This window comes from Nothobranchius furzeri, chromosome 14 (genome assembly GCF_043380555.1).
Source record: "Nothobranchius furzeri strain GRZ-AD chromosome 14, NfurGRZ-RIMD1, whole genome shotgun sequence".
NCBI classification, from domain to species: Eukaryota; Metazoa; Chordata; class Actinopteri; order Cyprinodontiformes; family Nothobranchiidae; genus Nothobranchius; species Nothobranchius furzeri.
The window spans coordinates 34,650,723-34,673,091 of record NC_091754.1 but is presented as its reverse complement, the minus strand read 5'-3'; the positions used below and the strand labels follow the sequence as shown (position 1 = coordinate 34,673,091).

At 44.7% G+C, this 22,369-nt stretch overlaps 2 protein-coding genes across 2 annotated transcripts; both read left to right on the top strand.

Moving 5' to 3' along the window:
• The first annotated feature begins 651 nt into the window (after nucleotides 1-651).
• Nucleotides 652-6,880, top strand: LOC129160009 (uncharacterized). The gene is made up of 3 exons (XM_054737150.2): nucleotides 652-1,645; nucleotides 2,780-6,539; nucleotides 6,614-6,880. Exons 1-3 carry the CDS (start codon nucleotides 652-654, stop codon nucleotides 6,846-6,848), a joined length of 4,989 nt encoding a protein of 1,662 aa, XP_054593125.2. The 3' UTR covers nucleotides 6,849-6,880.
• Nucleotides 6,881-10,875: 3,995 nt separating this feature from the next.
• On the top strand, nucleotides 10,876-12,907 carry LOC129160011 (spectrin alpha chain, non-erythrocytic 1-like). The gene is made up of 5 exons (XM_070544493.1): nucleotides 10,876-10,982; nucleotides 11,925-12,017; nucleotides 12,128-12,232; nucleotides 12,308-12,340; nucleotides 12,417-12,907. The coding sequence occupies exons 2-5, from the start codon at nucleotides 11,952-11,954 to the stop codon at nucleotides 12,468-12,470; spliced, it is 258 nt and encodes an 85-aa protein (XP_070400594.1). The 5' UTR covers nucleotides 10,876-10,982; nucleotides 11,925-11,951; the 3' UTR covers nucleotides 12,471-12,907.
• Nucleotides 12,908-22,369: the final 9,462 nt, after the last annotated feature.

Sequence of the window (22,369 nt, the reverse complement as noted above, 5' to 3'; positions counted from 1 at the left end):
TTTGTCGGTAAAACAGATGGAGCTGACTGATTAACTTGAATTACATAATAAAAGAGACAGAATAAACTCCAAATGAGAGTAAATAAGTCTCTTTAGGCTTAGCAACATATCATCTGCACTTACAGAGCAGATAGTAAAGAATAAGTGTAAAAGCACATAGATTTGTTCATATCACAACTAATAGAGATTAGTTGAATAAGCGGAAATCATCACACGCTCCGCAGTTAAAAGATGGGTAATGAATGAATGAACTGTACTAACAAATTGTATGTGTAAGTGAGAGAAATACAGCGCGCCCTCGTGGATGCTCTAGGCAAGATTTCCTCACCTGAAACACAGGTAGAAGAAGGAAATACCACAGAGGTCATTGGCGCTGTCTCACTAATCAATACTGACGAGTTAGAGCCCCCTATGGGCTAAACCCCTTGTCAGTCCAGATTGTCACCAAAAATCAGCAACATACAACATACTAACAGAATGATGGAAAAAGAACATGTTTGTGAAACGGAGGATGATGGATGGGGGTCTGATGACATTCTGAGTACACTAGGAGAACAATTAGCTTGTATGGAAACTGTGATAAATTTGACAAGCAGCCCGGTTGAAGCTACGAGAAATAAGGATTTATTGAGAAAGTCAGCAGAAAAGGCGATGAAGGAAAAAGGAACAGATGTTAACAGCAGAGGAAATTGGAGCAGGATTTGGGAAATAAAAGCTGCAGAAGCGAGAGAGAAAAGGCAGAAGGCTGAAGAGACTCTGAGGGAAGCTGGAATGTTGATGAGGAAGAAAGCAAAAAGTGAGGTTGACAGGCAGGCAGCCCGTGTGAGTAAGTACATGCAATGGATAATGTTATGGAACACCGCCAGACCTCATATGAAGCGCGTAAAAAAGGAGCATCCACCTCCTTACTCTTCTACTGCTCCGACAGCTGGAATGTATCCATTAATTAAAGTCACAAGCGGTACTTTGGACATTCAGCCTGAAGTCCCACTTGATAATGAGAGCGAGTGGTCAAGTGTAACTATGACCTCAGGATCAGACGTTAAAGTCAGTCCAACAGCCCCTGAGACACACAATTCTTATCTGAGAAGCAATGAAACATTAAACAGCATTCCGTCTGCGAGCAACCCAGCTGCGCCGTTCGAACTGAGAGCTAAGCGTCAGGAAATAGATAACTCACAGAAACAGTTCACTACTCCCTACTTCAGTCAGGGCCTGGATGCTCCTGATTACAACATGGGTATGAGCTTCCATGCTCCCCCTCCAGCGCCTTGGGCAAACTGCCCACCAGTGTGGCCCATAGCACAAGAACAAAAGCAAACACCAATTTTTTCTTCCTCTCAGCTAAAAGGTGAAGAGCAGGAAGACCCTAATAAAAGTGTAGTGGTTAAAATGGTTCTGGTGGGACATGAATCATCTGATCCCCCTCCAGCAGCCAGTCAGAGTCATAAATCTCTCCTAGAGGAAGAATGGCCAGAGCCGCCCAATAAGGAAGAGTTTGGGGGAGAAGGGGATCAGCTTTCCCTCCCTCCATCCCCAGAGCCAGAAAGAAGACACACTAGGTCCATGGGACCACCCACTTACCAATTACCCCTGGTGCAGAATAAACCCAACGCCCAGAAAGTCTATCAGCCGTATTCCCTTGGTGACATACAGGCTTTAATAGATAAATTACCAGACATACAGGAGGGTGGAAACACTTGGCTTTCAGACTTTGACACCCTCACTGCTGGACAGGATCTTGCATTGGGAGACTTCAGAGCGGCAATCACTAGATGCACGTCACGCTCACAGGCAGAGGCCTTAGAAAAGGATGCTGGCACAACTCGTGATCCTAATTCTGTACCACTCGGTAGAGTGATAGCCCAATTAGGCCCAGCTGTCAGAAAGATGTTTCCGCTGAAAGATAGCAGCTCAATGTGCAAATTTAAATGGGATGCTAAACAAAACCCTTCAATTTACCTGAACCAAGCCATTGACACCTGGGTGGCCCAAACTGGCCAACACCCATCCAAACGGGGCACGAGCAGCATGTGGTTTAAAAATGCAGTCCTGAAAGGAGTCCCTGATTCGGTGACTCAGAAGATGGAAGATAACCCTGATTTGCAGGATTGTGATTTTAGCAAATGGAAAAAACATCTTATTTTTAACCTTAATAAAATGCAGGTAAAGGAAGAAAAAGACTCTGATAACTTAGAAGATTTACAAAAACAATTGCTCAGGGTCCAATTACAAGCTGCAAAAAAGACTTTAGGTGAAAAGGGGGACAAGGTTAAGAAACAAATGGTTGCGTCCACAGCCACACCCCCACCACAGCAGACACTTCCTGATCAGGTTTCACCTATAGCTTGGCAGCCGCAGCCACCATATTCAGGGCAGCCACAGCAACAGCCACAATATTCAGGCCCATATGTAAACACACCCAACCCATATGCTCCCCAGCGACCACCTTTTGCTGGTCGAACCAGAGGCGGTTTCAGGGGAAGGGGACAGTGGAGGCCAGTAGGCAGCAAAGGGGGACCACGTGCACAAGACATTTGCTTTAACTGTGGTCAACCTGGACATTGGTACAGGAACTGCCCCTTGCCATACAGCCCACAGAAGGAAGGTCGAGGCAGAGGCACCTTTTCAGGACAAGGAGGGCCTACCGGACCCCACACCCAGATGCCAATGATGGGCTGGGAACAGTGGGAGGGTGGTCCAAGACAATAGGACGCCCCACAGAGAAACTCCGACGGTCAGGGAGCCACGGCAGACCCCCTGCTGTCAATAACTGTAGATGGACAACATCAGCCATTTCTGGTTGACACTGGTGCCACCTGCTCCACCATGCAAACTGTACCGCCCTCTAAGACATCTACGCGCACTATCTCAGTTACGGGCTTCTCTGGGGAACAACAAACTCTGCCTTTCTCCCTGCCACTCCCAACTACGGTGGGAAACCAGACAGTACTGCACAGCTTCGTCTGTTCACCAACAGTTCCAGTCAACTTACTAGGAAGAGACCTCCTCATCAAATTAGGAGCCACCATTTTGTGTGGTCCTACGGGACTTACTGTCACTCTGCCAGAAGGGACTATTTTGCCCTGCACCGGAGAAGCCAGTGATGGCATGTACTTGGCCCAAAAACTGCCTGACATATCAGACTGTGCTGAGATTTATTGGGCTCTGTTGGACACTGAAACCAAGGACACTCCTGGCTTAATGACTCTGTACCAGCAGTGGAAACCCTGGCTGACTCAGGTCCATCCTTATGTTTCTCCCCCTGACCCTCCTCACCTAACATTATTCTATGACAGACATGATTCAGTTTGGTACAAAGAGGCCTTCCAAAATCATTTAGAGGGACAGCAATGGTGTGTACAAACAACAGATATTTATGCTGCACCAGAAGGTGTGGCTGCTGCAGCCAACCTAACCCAGGAACAATTGGCATGGTACATGATGGGAGATGAGGCAGTCCCTCATGTCTCTCTTGCTTTACATCCAGCCCATCAGGCAAAGGAACTAGGAGGAATGGTTAAACGTTCCCTAACAACCACTGATTGGCGTTCAACTCCTCTTCCACAAGTGTCATATTCAGAATCAACTCAGACATTTAAAATTACTGCGGCTTGTAGTAATTCGACACATTTACAACAGGAAACAATTAGCAGATCTCATGGCCGTGAACGAACCGATCACCCTGATGCTCTGATAATGTTAGACTTGCTTCCCACCTCCCTGTGGTCAACAGGCCCCACTGATGTTGGGTTGGTGTCCATCCCACCTGTGACCTTTCACCTAAAGGATCATGCTCCTTTGTGGGTTCCACAATACCCACACAAACCGTATGCTGAAGAGGGGATAGCAGACACCATCAATGGCCTGTTGCAGGCAGGGGTGTTGGAGCCATCCATGTCAGAATGGAACACCCCGATTTTACCTGTAGAAAAGAAAAATACTGGTAAATATCGAATGGTTCATGACCTGCGTCGTATAAACGCCCTACTTAACACAGATTCACTTCCCGTCCCTAACCCATATGTGGCTCTGACAAACATACCACCTTCACATGCATGGTTTACCTGCATAGATTTGGCAAATGCATTCTTTTGTCTTCCACTTCATGAGTCTCTGAGGGACATTTTCTCTTTCACATTCAGAGGTCAGCAGTTCAGATACACGCGTTTGCCACAAGGGTTCACCCTGTCACCTGGTTTGTTCAACCAATGCTTGCGACAGCTCCTAGACACATGCCCCCTGCCTGATGACTGTGTTTTGGTGCAGTATGTTGATGATTTGCTCTTGTCAGCGCCCTCTGCAGGCTCCTGTCTGCAAGCTACTCAGACTCTATTGTCTCATTTGGCCAAGCTTGGATTTAAGGTCAGTCGGTCCAAACTTCAGATAGCCAGGAAACAAGTGTCATTTCTAGGCAGGATGGTTTCACAAGTTGGTGTGTCATTGTCACCAGATCACAGAAACTCCATTCTCCATCACTCTAAACCTGAAACAGTCAAAGACATGTTATCTTTCCTAGGCCTGACAGGCTACAGTAGGCACTTCATCCCTGACTATGTTGGTCTTACTGCCCCACTACGTGCTCTCATAGCACCTTTTGGGATGCGTCAACTCACAGCTCACCTGAACTGGACTATTCCAGCAGAAGAAGCTTTCATAAAACTAAAACAACAACTCTCCACTGCTAGTGATTTAGCTACTGCAGACTACAACTCTACGTTTTTCCTTGATGTTTCTGGATCAGAAACTCATGTAAATGGAGTTCTGTTCCAGAAAAAAGGGGGAGGTCAGAGACAAGTTTTGATGTACATAAGTGTCATGTTAGATAACATGGAAAAAAGACACCCACCTTGCACACAGCATGTAGCAGGTCTTGCTAAAATTTTACAAAAAACAGCACATATTGTAATGGGCTATCCTCTGAAAGTACTAACAACACACAGTGTAGTGGCTTACATTACATCACAAGCTTTCACCATGACCCCACTAAGACAAAGAAAAATCAGTAAGATCCTAGAGGCCCCACACATTACCTACACACATGAAGGGATAAACATGGCAGACCACATGGGTAATGGGGAGCCTCATTCGTGCGAACAAAGAACAGCTATAGAAGAAAAAGTCAGACCAGATTTAAGTGCAACCCCACTAGAAAATCCTGATAGGAATTGGTTCACAGATGGCTGTTGCTACAGAGATGACAATGATGGATTAAAAGCTGCATGGGCAGTAGTAGAGCAACTCCCTACAGGCGAGTGGTTCACTGCAGGAGCAGAAAAGCTGAAAGGACAACAGTCAGCACAGAGAGCAGAAGTGTTAGCTATTATTGCCGCTCTCAAAATGAGCACAGGGAAAAGAGTAAATATTTACAGTGACTCAGCTTATGCTGTAGGAGCCGTGCATGTTGAATTGAAACAGTGGTTGAGAGCTGGCTTTGTGACTGCTGGGGTGAAACCCATAAGACATGAGTCTGAGATGAGGGAACTAGCAGAAGCTTTATTCCTTCCAGCAGAAGTGGCAGTGATAAAATGCAAAGGACATAGTCAGGGCTCTGACTTTGTATCTAAGGGAAATCAGGAGGCAGATAGAGCTGCCAAGATAACAGCTGAATATCTTCCTGTATATAACCTGGTGGTTGAAACAGCAACTGTTGAAAAAAGCATTGATCCTAGAATATCCATCACAAAAGAAACACTGAAAGACATGCAAGATCAGGCTTCAACACAGGAAAAAACTTTATGGTTGGCAAGAGGTGCCACTAACACAGATGTTTGGAGAAGTCCAGATGGTAGACCCATACTGCCACCTGGCATCAGGCAAACTGCAATGGAAGAAGCACATGGTGTTGGACATGTTGGTGTAGCACAGATGATGAGAAATTTGTCCCCCTGGTGGCATCCATACCTAACAGACATGGCCAGGTATTTGGTTAAAACTTGTACAGAGTGCACTCAGTTTGGCATTAGACCTACCCTGAAACCAATCCAAGGTCAATTTCCAATACCAACATGCCCTGGAAAGGAGATAATCATAGATTTCACGGACATGATTGAAAGGGTAAAAGGCTACAGGTATCTCCTAGTGTGTGTAGATGCCTACACTGGATGGCCGGAGGCTTGGCCTGCGAAAAAAGAAGACAGCAAAACAGTCATCAAATGTCTGATCAATCATTACATTCCCCAACACGGGTTCCCGGAAAAAATCAGATCGGACAATGGGACACATTTTAAGAACAAAGATCTACAAGAGGTTGAAACCATGCTGGGACTGAAACACAAGTTTGGTTCAGTGTATCATCCTCAGTCCCAGGGAAAGGTGGAAAGGATGAATCAAACGCTAAAGGTCAAATTGGCTAAAATCTGTGCACAGACCAAATTAACTTGGTTAGATGCTTTGCCCCTTGCTCTGATGTCCACACGGAGCTCAGTTAACAAAACCACAAGGTTTACTCCCTTTGAACTACAGACTGGACGGCCGTTTCCAGGACCCGCCACAAAACTACCTCTGACTGCTGACCTGACTGACTCCCTCGACTCAAGGTCATATTATAACCTGTTGCATAGTCTTGTCTCTCAGTTCTCATTACAGGTTAAGGCTGATCGTACCACCACAGAAGCCCCATCTCCACAACCTGGGACAGACTGGGTCCTGCTGAAGGTCACCAAAAGGAAGTGGACGGAACCGAGGTGGACCGGACCCTACAGGATCACAGAGAGGACGTCACACGCTGTCCGGCTGGACGGCAAAGGAGACTCCTGGTACCATTGGACCCAGTGTGCTGCTGCGGAGGAGCCACACCGCACCCTGACCGAGGTCCGAGAGAACCTGTCCCAGAGGGAGGAGCCTAACCTGGAAGAGAAGCAGCCGACATCTGCCTGACCAGAAAATACCCAAGGACCAGGACGAGAAGCAGCTGACTTTTGCCTGACCGAAAAAAAAAAACACAAACACAAACACAAACACTACAAGGGACTTAAAAACCAAGAAGAGAAGTAGCTGGCTACAGTAGCGTGCCAAGCTACCAATTCTGCGGGACGAGGTAGCGTGCCAAGCTACCAACACATCCTGCAGGACGAGAATCCTGATACCATCGCCCCCTGCAGCTGCCTGGAGCCAGTGAAGGGACCTCAACAGGGGGAAGAAGTAACCACCCTATGAACATTCTACAAGGGTTCTATTTAACACCCTCATTTATTTTACAAGGGTTATATTTAACACCCTCCATTTATTTTATCAGGGTTCTATTTCACACCCTCATTTACACCCTCTACTCATTTTATATTATTATTCATTTACCTGTTTAGTATTAGATATATGTTTGTGCTCATTGCATTTCTACAACCTTTATGTACATTCTGATTACTCATTTGTCCTGGCCAGAAGAAGATTCTGAGGGTAACATAATTCAACAAGATTCCTTTACAATAGTCTGGTATCCAAGTAAGCTGAACCGGTTGGCATACAGGGACAGCAGGTTGGGGTTTAGGAACGACAGATACTTTCGCGATTTCTCTAATTTAGAAGATTTGTTAACAATAGCAATTTTAGCTTATAGCGCGTTCTCTGGTACTGATTACAGCAGCTATAACCCATACAATTTCTTAAATTAACACCGAGATAAGCTTAATTATGTCTTGGCCATTCCCTCCCATTCTCACGTGCAGGCAGCGCCTCCTGATCCTACTTCTCACTGTTATCCTGCTATGTATCCCATTGGCTATTTTGTTCCTCTGTAATGACTTCCCTTTGCCACCCTCACCCCCTACATCCACTAAGAATACCCCGCTAACACCAGCAGCCCATCCCCCACCTATTGACCGGCACAAGCGATCCCTACCTCTCCCATCCCCCTCACCTCCTTGTAACTCTGATTTTCTCTATTTAACCCAAGCAATCACTCTGTGTATTCCATTATCCACAGCCACCACGGTTACACTCCCCTACGATGTTTTGCCCTCGAACCCTGCCCATGGTCGTTACACGCCATCTGATTTGAAAGAGCATGTTTGGTACTTAACGTGGGGATCTTATTCTCAATGGAAGTGGAGCAGTCTTGTTGCTGAAACAGGCAATGATTGGTCATCCTACTCCAAAGGAGTAGCTACAACTTGGCGTACCAGAATCAAATTGATAAAACAAGGCGGATCCAAAACAGGCCCTTTGACTTTCATAATTAGCCCAATAAACTCTCTCGGATGTACCCTATTTGTACTTGCTCCCTGGATTAGTGGAAAGTACTACTGGACAGTGCACCTTTGTGTCCGTAATATCACTTCACCTACCTCTACGGTCTTTGATATTGTCGGGCTAAGTAGATCTCACCCCACTCCTGTGTTAACTGACATGGATAAAGTAAATAAACCCTCACCAGCGATAACTATTGACACTAAAAGCCCTTCTGTTGATGAGACATTTCAGACGGTTACAGGCATTTCTGCCAGCACTAACAATTGGTTACTCCTGGCAGAACAAGCTGCCAATGCTTCAGATCAAGATTGTCTTGTTTGCCTTTCAGCTCGTCCTACGCTCCGTATTGTACCACCTCCGATCCCTCCAAAATGTTTCCTCCATTTGATGAACGGGACTTCCCTAAATTCTAATTGTACTAAGTTTGGACAAATCTTTCCTAAGCAAAAACCAGGTGATGACATTGGTACGCCCTTCTTTTCAAACACTGTGGCCCCTAATAACTTCACTTGTATTCATCTAATTGGACGAGGAGGTCCTTTTCTGGGGAATGTCACCACAAATTGGTGCGTTAATACAACCGTGTCAGTTTCATCACAATTCAAACCCAAAAAGCGTGCCAATCTATGGTGGTGGTGTGGTGCTCCACAACTCTATAATGGTTTTCCCAGGAAATCTTCAGGTTTGTGTGCCCTTATTACTTTACTGTTACCTGTCACTGTAACTCCCGTAACACTTCGTGATACCCCTATTTCCAGCTCTCATTCTAACACCCGACGAAAGCGATCTGTACCAGCTTTACCTGCATTTCACAATCCCACTTATATAGATGCCATTGGTGTCCCCAGAGGCGTTCCCGACGAATACAAATTAGTTGACCAAATAGCCGCCGGATGGGAATCTATTTTTGTCTGGATAACTCCCAATAAAAATGTTGATCGCATTAACTACATCCATTTCAATGTTCAACTCTTAAGTAACTACACTCGTACTGCACTTGAGGCAGTTCACCAACAACTATCGGCTACTTCCTTGATGGCGTTCCAAAACAGAATTGCTGTAGACATGCTGTTAGCTGAAAAAGGGGGCGTGTGTGCCATGTTTTCCCACGATTGCTGTGTTTTTATACCCAACAATACGGCCTCAGACGGTAGCTTAACTAAGGCCTTAGACGGCCTCCGCTCTTTGACAGAAAAAATGAAATCCCACTCTGGTGTAGACACCTCCATGTGGGACTCTTGGCTTGATGTATTTGGTAAATATAAATCGCTCGTTTCCTCCGTCCTGGTGTCCATGTCTGTCTTCGCTGCCATTCTTGTTACTTGCGGTTGTTGCTGTATCCCCTGTCTTAGGCAACTAGTCCAGAGATTGATTACCATTGCCATCTCTCCTCCACCTGCTGACCCAATTATACAGATGCCCTTGTTACTAGCCAATCCTAACATCTATTTGGGAGGGGAACCCTCTGATGAAAGTGATGACTCTCATGATGAAGAAGATGTTGTTAGAGTGTGAGAATATTGAGTGATTTCTGTAACAATCCCTTAAACTGTTTATTTCTATGCGTTTTTTGTTTTTATTGTATTTGTTTCTTTTGATCATTGATGTCCTAGGCATGCACACTCTATGCCAACAGGCGTTCGCCCCAAAATTGAGATATGACAAAAGGGGGGACATGGGGGAATTTTCCCTATAAACATATGATAATTAGGGTTTTTCGCCCTCATATGGAGTTGCATGCGATCCATACATGTTGTGACATGTTCAGTTGAAAGTATAATCATGTTTTTTGTATTAGTTTACTGCTAGAGATATGAGAAAATGTAATCTGATTGATTGTTTGTATTGGTGTTTTAAAACTCTGCTTATTATATTCTTTTTGATGGAATTTGGAGTTGTTACTGTTTTGATTTCCTACATCTTTGTTGAACTCTTAAAAGAGTTCAAAAGGGGGATTGAAAATATATGTAACTCTCATATAAGCTCTTTTATTATTCATTCTTACATGCTACTCTTTTTATGGGATCATGTTATACTGTCCTGCACAAGCTCTTAAAACAGCTGCAGGAACTCCAAAAGGGAGATGTTTCTGCTCATCTTCTAATTACAAGTTCTTGTGACATGTTAGATCCTGCCTAACAAGGCAATATATATATATATATTTACTTTAAAAGCTCATTTTATTATTCTATGCTATGGAAACTCGCTCAGATACTCACGGCCTCCACACAAAGATTAATAGCGGTGTATCTTTTCCTGCACCAGAGAAAGGAGTGTGCACATTCCATCTACACTCAGTGCCTCTCCGCACCGTGAATGTATCTTCTCCTGTCATGAATGTATCACGATGTTCCTGGTACTTTCAAGGATAAATGTTCTAGACTGTCCGCTAACAAGGCTGTTATTTTCACCTGTCATAATCATTGACGTATGTACATGGCAAACTGCGTATGTAACATTCCTGTAATCTTCAATAAAAATCAGCCGTTTTCAGCGGAGCGGCGAGAGTCTGTCCGAAGCATCTGGCAAGAGCAGGTCGCGGGACTTGCTGCAGAGACTCTCCCCCTCATGAGCGGTGAAACAGTGAATGGACTTCTGATCATTTGTCTCCTCGTTCTGTCAACTTAAAAGGTGTTTAACTCCATCTACTCCGTACCCGTGCTTGGTCTAACGGAAGAGAGACCAACAAGGCCCAGCAGTACTTTGCGGATGCTGATGAGGCCGAGTCCTGGATGAGGGAGAAGGAGCCCATCGTTTGAAGTCCAGACTAAGGGAAAGACGAGGACTTGGCCGAGGTATGGAAGTCCCTTCCTGAGAAACTCCAATCGCTTTTCTTTGCTCTCTTTCCAGTCCTTCATAATTAGTGTTTCTGTATTTGTCATTTCCTTTGATCCGCATTAGTGAATGCCGACAGATGCTGTGTCCCGACCTTCACCCTCTTCCTTCAGGCTGACATGTCTGCAGGAACCTCAATGTGCTCTCTGTTCCTTATCTCTCCCTCCCACCTGTTGTTCTGCAGCTGGTCGATGCGCCGCAGTGGCAGCTCCCATTGGAGGCTTCAGGATCCCGCCCACCCCCACCTCCCCATCGGACTCTGATGTTGTATACGTGCTGTCTGTGCTTCCATGTCGGGTGTTTTTTTGCATTGGAGTGCTACACCCTGCTGTAGCCCTGTTAATGCCTTTTTTTCCCCCTCCCTGAACTTTCCTCATGTAACACCCTTTTCATCTAACTATTAAGGTAGCGCGACTCATGTTGCGAATGACCGCAGTCACCAATTCTTGTTATGTGTCTTACCCACGTATGTCTGATCTTTGAATTGTGTGTGCTGAAACTGAATTTCATTTCTCTGTATGTCCTGCACATGTGGAGAATATGACAATAAATGACTTTGACTTTTGACTTTGACTTTGTCTACCAGACGTCGTTGCTCGTTTGAGCGTCTCATGGGTTAGGGGTAGAAGTGCTGGCCTCGCACAGGAAGTGATGACAAACGTGTTCCCGTCGCTCTTATTTCAAACGGTTTACAAGCTGTGATGTGTGTTCCCGCTGCAAAGCAGCCATGACACGTGGCAGCCGGCAGAAGGCTCACGCTTTTCCACTAAACACCCGCAGAGCTGCGTCTGCAGTGAACTGAGCAGGGTTTGTTTTACGGTGGCGGATCCGATTGGACCATCGCTGCGAGAAAGCTCCACTTGTGTCAGACGAGCTGAAGGTTCTGATGTTCTGCTACACAGGCTCTCCTGAAGAAGCACGAGGCCCTGATGTCGGACCTGTCGGCTTACGGCAGCAGCATCCAGGCCCTGAAGGAGCAGGCCCAGTCCTGCAGGGTGAGTTCAGAACCCTCGGCCCGTCAGAACATTCTTATCCACCACGTTCTAACACCAGACCTGTTAACCCGACAGCAACAAGGTAATCAGCAGGTGCTTTTGTCCTGCAGGACCTGAAGGCCAACGAGTCCCGCCTGAGGGACATCAACAAGGTGGCATCTGAACTGGAGTCAGAAGGTCTGATGGCTGAGGAGGCTCCTATGGTTCAGGCTCAGGTGAGCGTCACCTGTCTGCAGCAGCTGGTCCCTCTCACTTCCTGGTTTGTTAACTCTGCTCGTCTCTGTTTGTAGCAACAAGAACATCTGGGTTCTGCTCCTGGAAAGGTGCATGTTGTCCTCCGCCTCCACCAGAACCAGACGTGGTGTTTTTGTTACCACTCGTTTGTTTGTTTGTTTACAGGATGAAGCAGACTCTAACACGGCGTCACCCTGGAAGGTGAGTTCATTCAGCTGATCAGAGGTCACCTCTGATGGCAGCAGTCACGGCCGACCGTGCTGACATCACACAGGAATTCAGGTGACCCGGCAGGCACCAGGTGCTGGTGAAAGTGGGGACATGTCAGCTGGTTGCCATGGCTACAGTTATCTTTATGCATCTGTATGACTGCTGACTGGTGTGTGTTTCCTGTGACCTTTGACCTCAGACCGTACGGTTGGGCGTTCAGACGACGGCTAACTTTAATTCCATCAAGGTAAGAGGAAGCTCTTCCCTTCCTGTCTGAGCGATCCGTCTCCAGGTTTCCTCGTCCGGCGTCCAGCCCGCTGGCATCCACCTTCATCTCACCTTCATCTCATCTCACTTCATTTATAGTGCAATACTTTCACATTATCATTTTCCCACACTTCTGTATACCTGTATTTTGTTGTTTTTCAATAAAGAATGACAAATTATTTAAGTTTGGTTTTTGTTGCACAGAAATATATATCTGTAAAAAATATCTACAAAGCTAATGTTTACATAACAAGTATGATTGGGTTTTGCAATACGGCACTCAAGTTTATTTTAGTAAGATTTTCAAACCAAGTAAAGTTAGTAAAGAACACATTTCTATTGTCTGCTAAGAAACTGTTGGGATTTAAAATGGGCCTGTTGTACAAATAACTTGTAAATGATTAGTCCTCACTTTTGTCTTAACCAAAGAAATTCCAGTAATTGAGCAAAAACATTTTTTTTTAACACTACATTTTATAAAACAGGGCGCAAAGTGTCGGCACATGTATGTATGTCGATGGTCCGCCCCAAACCAAACCAGGAGACACAGACGTCAGGGAGGCCAAGGTTGTGTCCGACGGTCTCTGCAGCTCTCTGGGCACCACGCCTCACGTAGCTGTCTCCAATGGTCCAAATGGCTATGGAGGGAAAAAAAACAGGTTTGTCATAATTGTTTTGAAGTACAAAACCATACATGAAGTGGTCAAGACAGGAACTTACACGCTGCGTTGTGTAGCTGATGTTGGAGACACACAGGCTGCCATGGTGACCTTTTAACAGATCTAAGAAAAAAATGTAATAAAAGAATGAAACTTAAAAACTCCCAGACCTCATGTCATATTTACTAATCAGCTATGGCTGATTTATTGTTTGGATCACGGTGAGTTACACTAATTCTAATATATTTTTATTTCTATTATACATACATACTTTTTAACTGTTATTTTCACATGACTGTTATCAGGCTCTCTTGTTCTGGTTCTCATGATAATCCCGTGTCTTCCAGTAAGTTATCTTGTGCTTACTTCATCTGTATAATGTCTCTTTACTTTTGGTAAATTGTACTGAGTCCAGAATAAAGGCTAGTTGGCTGTACAAGATTCAAACAAGTATTACGTTTTGGAAATATATGAAACACCGCCAGCATCTGTTAGAGCCTGTGGTGGGGTGCTGAGGGCCGGCTCCAGCCCAGGAATGAGCTCTCCACGCCGGCCGGGAGGGTTTGAAACACCGCCATCCTCTCCTCTGCTGGCTGTTCATTCTGTTATGGTTACCGGTGCTTGTGTTGCAATGTGAAACGCTTGGTCTCAGATTTTGTAAGAAAGATAATAAAATGTCCCCCCAAAATACGACTTAAATATATTTTCTCTTCTTCATGATACATTTAATGGCTGGTGCGACTCAGGAGTGATAGCACCGAAAAAAACTGTACTGAAAACTTACTCAAAGCAAAATGTTTTCATTACGGAAATAAATTATAAACTTACCGATTTAAAACTTTTTTAATACAGGTACTTCTCATGAACAGGCGCAGAAAACCTCCACCTAAACTCCGTGTGAGGGTCAGGTCGTTGGGTGTTCCAGTTAGCTCCAGTTGAATTGAAGCTAGGTGGCTACATCCGTTAGCTCGGCTCCCACCTCCGCTTTAGCTTTGGGTAGCCAGGGTTAGCTTCAGGTTAGCTCGTAGCTAGTTCGTCACTCGATCCCAGCCTTACAGCCCCACCCTCAGCGCCTCCTCTCTTCCCTTTTATGGAATTGTCTGGGCTGGACGGAACCTGTGACACGGTCAAAATGGCGGTGGTGGCCACCTCCCATTATGGACAAAAAACGTGTTATTGGAGTCTATGGAATCCGTTTGTCCAGTATGTACAGTCTATGGTTAAAAGCCACAGAAGAGAGCTCAAAGGGAAAGACTTCAGCATAAATGACCAGTTCCCTAAGGAAATCCTGGATCGGCGCCGAGTCCTCTTTCCGCTGCGCAAAAAGTTTATCCAGGATGGAAAGAGAGCTTTCATCGTGGTGGATAAGCTTTATGTGGACAATAAGCTTTACAAGGAGCGAGGAGTGACTGACTGGCTGTATTAGCCCAACATCAGGTCAGCCATTTATTATTCTTATCAGGATTCACTGGGTCTGATCACGTCAGGATTAAACCGCTGCTAAATCCATTTTCTAGATGATAAGATCACCTGTTCATCACCACCTCACACCCCATCACCTTTTTTTTTAGTTCTTTCTTCTTTTTTAACCTGTAGCTGTATTTTCCTTTCCTCTTTACCTGCTTCTGTACCTTTACACCTGTATGGCACAACCACACAACTTTCCAACACTGCGTCAGACTCGACACACACACACACACACACACACACACACACACACACACACACACACACACACACACACACACACACACAAATATATATATATATTAAATCCACAGCACAATATCATAATTTATGTGTCAAATAATACAACCACAAACACTGTTGGATCTTTATTATTATTATTTTTATTATTATTATTATTATTATTTACTTTTCTGTTATTTATTAACATACTATTTTATACATTTAGTTACTTATTCCATCGTATTCACATGAAGGCGTCATATTTTAGCTACTCACACACACGTCCATGGGTGCACTAAAGTTTGTCTCATGGAACGTACATGGAGCTGGCTCCATAGAGAAAAGAATAAAGATTTTTGATCAGCTAAAAAGAGTGCAAGCAGACGTAACAATATTACAAGAGACTCATAGATCTGCCACATCCGCAGATTAACTTAAAACACCTGAGTTTCCCAGCATGTTCTCTGCCTGCTATAACTCTAGGCAAAGAGGTGTAGCTATTTTAATACACAAAAACATAAATTTCACAGTATTGGACACAGTCTCTGATCCAGAGGGTAGATTTATAATGTTAAAAATATCTTTACAGAACCAAAGCTTATTGTCAGCATATACTGTCCAAATATTGATGACCCTTCATTCTTTCATAATTTTTTCTCTGTACTCTCCGAACACTTGGACTGTCCACTTATACTTGGAGGCGATTTTAATTTTTGGATGAACTCTTTAACAGACAGGCTCAGTACAGCTGGGACTCAGCGCAATTGACAATCCACTAATATAGTTAATCAGTATATGAGTGATTATGGGCTTTGTGATGCATGGCGATCTCTTCATCCTAACCGTAGAGAGTATACTTTTTTCTCACACGTCCATCACTCTCATTCAAGTTTGGATTATTTTCTAGTCAGCAGCTCATTGTTGGCTGACATTTCAGACACTGAGATACACCCCATAGCTGTCAGCGACCATGCTCCGGTTTTATTAACTCTGGTAAACAAGAAGACAATCCCACCAAGCAAAAACTGGAGGTTCAATACATCACTGCTTAAAGACGAAGGTTTTATTGATTTTTTTTAAAAGGAGTGGGCTTTATATTTAGAACATAATGACCTGCCTGGAACATCAGCATCTATTCTCTGGGAGGCAGGAAAGGCAGTGATGAGAGGTAAAATAATCTCTTTCTCATCACATAAGAAAAAAACAGAAAACAAACGTATTCAGGAGTTAGAAGAAATCATTAAGTCTTTAGAGGCATCCACAGAAGAAGAGTTAATGAGCAAATTAAGTGAAGCTAAATTAGAACTTCATGGAATCATTGACAAAAAGACACAATTTTTAGCACAAAGACTACAAATAGAAAACCTTGAACATAGTAATAAATCAGGTAAATTTTTGGCTAGTCAGTTAAAAATTAATAAAGAGAAAACTACCATATCTGCTGTTACAGACTCAACCGGGAATATAGTTTATGACCCTGAAAGCATGAACAACACCTTCAGAGACTTTTACCAAACTTTGTAATCACCACAGATAAACCCATCAGATAATGAGATCAATGAGTTCCTTGATAGGGTAACACTTCTTAAATTATCAGACAGCCAAGTTACAGTCCTGGACTCACCACGAACATCAGCGGAGCTCCAGGAAGCCCTTAAATCCATGACGAATAGGAAAGCTCCAGGTCCAGACGGGTTTCCAGCAGATTTCTACAAAGAATTCTGGATCATTCTGGCTCCAACATTTTTCAGAATGTTGAGGGAAATCAAAGAGAGCAGCAGATTACAGCCAAACATGAATTCAGCCAATATTAGTCTCTTGTTAAAACCAGGCAAAGACCCTGCATTTCCTACCAGCTATTGCCCAATTTCCCTTATTAATGTTGATCTCAAAATAATTTGTAAAGCCCCATCAAAAAGATTAGAAAAGGTAACCCCTTTCATAATACATCCTGACCAAACTGGTTTCATCAAGGGTAGACAATCATCTACTAACTCACGTAGATTACGTAATTTGATAGATTTCTCTTACAGTAGAAACATATAAACTGGTGTATTATCTCTAGATGCAGAAAAAGCTTTTGATAGAGTTAACTGGAAGTTCTTATTTGCAACTTTACATACATTTGGTTTTGGGAACTTCTTCATAAACTGGCTACAAACATTATACAGTTCACCAACTGCACGTGTCAGGACGAACGACCAAATGTCAGCTAGCTTCTGTCTTCAGAGGGGGACCAGGCAGGGATGCCCACTCTCCCCCTCACTGTTTGCTATCTTTATTGAACCACTAGCAGCAGCAATTAGGCAAACAACAGGTATTACAGGGATACAGTGTAAGAAAATAGAACATAAGATCAGTCTTTATGCAGATGATGTTTTACTCTTTCTCCAGAATTCTCAATCATCTCTCTCTCATTCAATAGAACTGACAAACTCTTTTTCAAAAGTTTCAGATTACTCTATTAACTGGTTAAAATCCACAGTTCTACCAATTAATTTCTCTTTTGTCAATTTGCTTAATACACAATTGGAGTCAGGAAATATCACAAACCTTGGACTTAATGTCTCTCCCAAGTTAGCAGATCTAACTAAATTAAACTAAATCCCACTTTTAAAGAAAGTGGAAGATGATCTTGCAAGATGGAAATCCTTACCGATATCACTCATGGGGAGAGTTGCTACAATTAAAATGATGGTCTTACCCAGAATAAATTACTTATTTTCAATGATCCCAAACAAACCACCAGCTGACTGGTTTAGATCTCTGGACTCCTCAATTACCAAATTCCTTTGGCAGGATAAACCTTCACGAATTAGCTTAAAAACGCTTCAGAAGACCAAAGAAAGAGGAGGACTGGATCTATCCAACTTTTATTATTATTTCTTAGCCAACAGGCTGCAATATATACCAAGATGGTTGCAAGATAACCCACTAGATGAGTCCTGGTTAGACATAGAACAGACACTTTGCAATACGATAGAGCTTTCTAACTTACCATTTATTAGCTCAAGCATAAGAAAACATGAAGGCTTCAAAAGTATTTGTATCAGCACCTCTCTGACAGCATGGTGGGAGTATCTTAAAATGACAGAGTCTTCACTAGTACCATGCAGACGCACACCTATCTGGAATAATCCTGATATTTTGAAAAATAATAAAACGATGAACCTCCCAGACTGGAAAAATAAAGGAATCCTATACCTGGAACACATATATGAAGGACTGGACTTCATCCCATTTAATAGACTAGTCTCCCAATTTGGAATGGATAAGAATAGCTTTTTAGAATACCACCAAATTAAATCTGTAGTCAAACAAAAATTTAAGCTCAATAAAATAGAATTACAAACACCACCAAGGGTATTAGACTTCTATAATCTCAAACCCCCCAAACTACTATCTAAAGTTTATAAGACACTGTCCAAAATAGATGATAGAATAGCAATCCCTATTGAAAAATGGGAGGTGGATCTATCAGTCAGCTTTGACCAGAGCTTCTGGTCCCAAACTTGTTTAAAAACTTTTAAAATGATCAGACACTCCAATTTACAATTAATTCAGTACAAAATTCTACACGGAGTACACTATACAGGTCATCAGATGTTCAAGATGGGGTTTGTGTCGTCGGACACCTGTACACACTGCACAAACAACATTCCTGACAATTACATTCATGCACTGTGGTCCTGTCCACCTGTCCAGGAATTTTGGGGTAGAGTATGTGAAGACCTGTCAAAGTCTCTGAAATGTTATATCCCAACCACCCCCTCTCTTTGTTTACTGGGAAACCTGGACGATGTCCCAATTGAAACATCTTTGGTTCACGTTGTTCTGACTGCCGTATTCATCGCTAAGAAAACTGTCCACTTGAATTGGAAAAATGGAGAAACTCTCTGCATTAACCAGTATAGAAATCTTTTGTTAGATCATATTACACTTGATTTAAACTCTGCTTCCACTTCAAATCAATCTCTCTGGGCTCCTTTGATCGGTTCCATCACGTAGCGATGATGGGGGACCGTTGATGTTGTCTTGCGGGATGATGTGGGTGGGGGGGGGGGGGGTGGAGGGTCTGAGTTTGGAGTATCCGGATGTTCCCTGGGGGTGGGTTCACTGGGGATGTCTGGGACTGGGGGGCCGTTGCGCCCCTCTGGAGGTGCTTGGGTTGCCTCGGGCTGTGGACTACTGGCGGTTGTGAGTGGGGCCTCTTGGAGGTCTTGGCGGCGGCCATAGGTCACTGCCTGGCGGCTGCACTGCCCCTGGGGACTCGGGGTGTTGGGATGGCCGGCCCTGTGTGGGGATCTGGATGGGGCCTTGGGGGTCGGATCCTTGCATGTATGCTGCCGGGAAGAAGGCAGGAACATGCAGCAGTGCCTGGCCCGGGTTCAGGGACCTCGGGTAGGCCTTGGCTCCTCTGCTCTCCCATCACAGTGGAGGGGGAGGTCCAGGAGGGGGAGGACCCAACCTTACCTGGATGTCCTATGTCTTATATTTTCTGGAAGTTATGCAAATGCAGGGATGGGCATAGATATTCTGCTGGGGTGGGGCTGGGTTGGTGTCCTCGGACTCCATGAGGCTCTGTAATGCTGCTGCTTTGGGCCCTGGCAGGATGGGCTGGGGTCTCCATGCCCTGGGCGGCAATTTGACAACAGAGGTGCCTATTGGGGCCAGTGGGGGAGCTGGCTCCCTGGAGGGCTAAGCCCAACCAGCCATTCCTCCCCATCCCCGCCTATTTCTCTCCTGCTCCCTCATATCTTCACACAAACATGCACATAGGACCTTGGGGGGTGGATAAGTCAGGGAGTGCGGGTATGGACCCCATTTTCACATTCCTGTGGCAACCTGCCCCCCAATTTTATTTGCACCTTATACACTTCCACCGATGACATTCCATGCAAACACACACTTAGGGTCTTTAGAGTGAGCACTTTCAACGGCATTTGGCAGGGGGATTTCTCAGCCTCCTCCCGAGTGCCAGTGCCCACTTCCAATTTTAAACTGCACTTAGACACCGAGGGCTGTGGGTGCAGGTGGGGTGGTGTGGTGGCATCAGCTGGCATAGGCCTGCACTGCCCGCTCACCACAGCCATGCAATACACCTCATTAACACACAACACTATTTTGGAGCAGGTGGAGGGAGACTAGGGGTCTTAGCACACCTCTGTTGTTGCTTGGCTTCCTGTAGCTGGAGGCTAGGAGGGAGATCTGGCCATCTGGTTGGGATCTGGGGTGGTGGGTTGCTGCGCTCAGCGTTGGGCGGGGCAGCCTGCTCATCAGCACCCCAGCAGAAAGGGTCAAACTCTGGGAACCGGTAATGGTTGTACCCCATGTGCAGCAGTACCGGGACCAGAGTGAATCGGGTGTGTATGGGGAGCATGAGTGGATGTCCGGCGTGCATTTTTGTAAGTCTTGTGTTGTATGCGCATGTGTGAGCATGAGGGAGGGAGTGTGTGACTGTGTTTGTGTATGACTGTATATGTCAGGTGGGGCCTTTGACTCCTCCCCTCTCCTGGGACTTCTTTTGATGATATAGATCTTCGTCTCCCCTCCCCCTGCCACACCTGGTGTGGGGTGTAGTGGCTTGGTCTGCCTGAGTGTTCGTGGCTCCCGGGTCAGGAGGTTTAAGATTTTTGGCGCCTCCCTTATCATTCCTGGTGGCGGCCTGGTGGGGTCTGGGTCCCTGGGCTCTGCTGGGTCCCCGTCGGGGGTGGTCGTCCCTGGGTCCCGGGCTCGGCCGGCTAGGGGGTGGGAGACTGTGGGCGGGCCTGAGGGCTTGCTGCTGATGTCTCCCGGGACTCTGCCAGCTGCTGGTTGTGGCCACCTGGGGCGATCCTCTGTGCCACTCGAGGGGGGCGGGGGCCTTTCTGGTTGCAGTCTCCTTGGGGTTCCTGTGCTCTGGGGCAGCGCCTGGATCTCTGGGACTTAGAGCTCCCCCCGTCTCCTACGCATCTTTGGGGGGCAGGTCTGTGGTCCCTCACACTCTCTATTGGACGCTTCTGTAGATAAACCTTACATAAACAAGCTCGTGTATACACACAGGTGCTCACATGGAGCTCTTAAAAGTATGGGCTTGGGCACGTTCAACACAGGTGTTAAGACTATGGTGGGCACTTAATGCACTGATTTATTATCGTGTGACTGTTCAGTTAAACAATGTTGATTATGTATTTCTTAATCAAGTTGACGCAGTGATAGCTTGATCTTGTTGTTTTGTTGTTGTGTCCCATATTTTTTTTGTTTTGTTTTTTTCTTTTTTTTCTTGTCTCTTTCTGCAGGTCTAGAAGCAGACTCTTGTTCATTATTGTGGACCCCCCCCCCCCCCCCCCCTTCTCCCTCTCTCTCCGCACCTTTTGTCTTTTCCTTTCTCTTTCACCTCTGACTCCGTGTCTGGTCGGAATTACAAAGCATTCAAAAACAATAACAATAAAGTTTTAAATATCAGGCGTGACATTAAAAGCAGACGCTTTGATGCTCCACCTGAGAGTAAATCTGTAAGGCTTGTCACCAGCATTCAGACACCAATTCTGTTTGCTTCACAGCCAGACAGGACACGGTAAAAAAATAAAATAAAATAATATTAATAATAAAACGATCACTCTCACGTCCCACACCTGCTCCCACTTGTGATGTTCTTGCTGCTCAGCTGTTCCTTCCAGTTATTCTTCACTTTACAACAATACAATTCTTGTGGTTTACAACATAACCATTTCTGCTTTGTACCCCATTTACTTTCATCGGACTTCTTTGTGGACAAACACTACACTCAGCCATACTGATGATTACAAGATAAAAGGAACGTAGAAACAAAAACACAGAGGTAAATCAAAATTGCACTGAAACAAAAAACCCCAAAAAACTTTAGAGACAAAGAAACATAAATTGTGTGTGTGTGTGTGTGTGTGTGTGTGTGTGTGTGTGTGTGTGTGTGTGTGTGTGTGTGTGTGTGCACTATGCAGTCAAAAAAACTAAAGTCAAGTCAACGATTTGTTTCTTAACTGCATACATTACAGAAGCATCTAGTTAAAACTATTAACAATATTAATTTCTACAAAAGCACACATTCCAACAGTTTTCTTTATATATGCACTTCGCCTACTATGTGCTTTGGTGTAATAACATTTTCCTATTTTCAGCATGAAAACCACCTTAAACCAGAAACCTAAATAAAACGAGCAAAATGTTTTCTGTGCAAAACAGTTAATTATGGGCTGCCATAACCACAGCAACCAACCAAATAGATTTTATGCTTAACTTTCACTGAACAACAAACTGTGACATGTTAACAAATGT

Bases quoted from the DNA above. Each gene is read 5' to 3' on its own strand.
- LOC129160011 (XM_070544493.1), top strand. From the start codon at position 11,952: ATGTCGGACCTGTCGGCTTACGGCAGCAGCATCCAGGCCCTGAAGGAG. The intron at 12,018-12,127 runs GTGAGTTCAGAA...TTTGTCCTGCAG, and splicing joins AGCAGGCCCAGTCCTGCAGG to GACCTGAAGGCCAACGAGTC. The intron at 12,341-12,416 runs GTGCATGTTGTC...GTTTGTTTACAG, and splicing joins TGGGTTCTGCTCCTGGAAAG to GATGAAGCAGACTCTAACAC.
- LOC129160009 (XM_054737150.2), top strand. From the start codon at position 652: ATGAAGGAAAAAGGAACAGATGTTAACAGCAGAGGAAATTGGAGCAGG. The intron at 1,646-2,779 runs GTGACATACAGG...CAATAACTGTAG, and splicing joins CTATCAGCCGTATTCCCTTG to ATGGACAACATCAGCCATTT. The intron at 6,540-6,613 runs GTCATATTATAA...GTACCACCACAG, and splicing joins ACTGACTCCCTCGACTCAAG to AAGCCCCATCTCCACAACCT.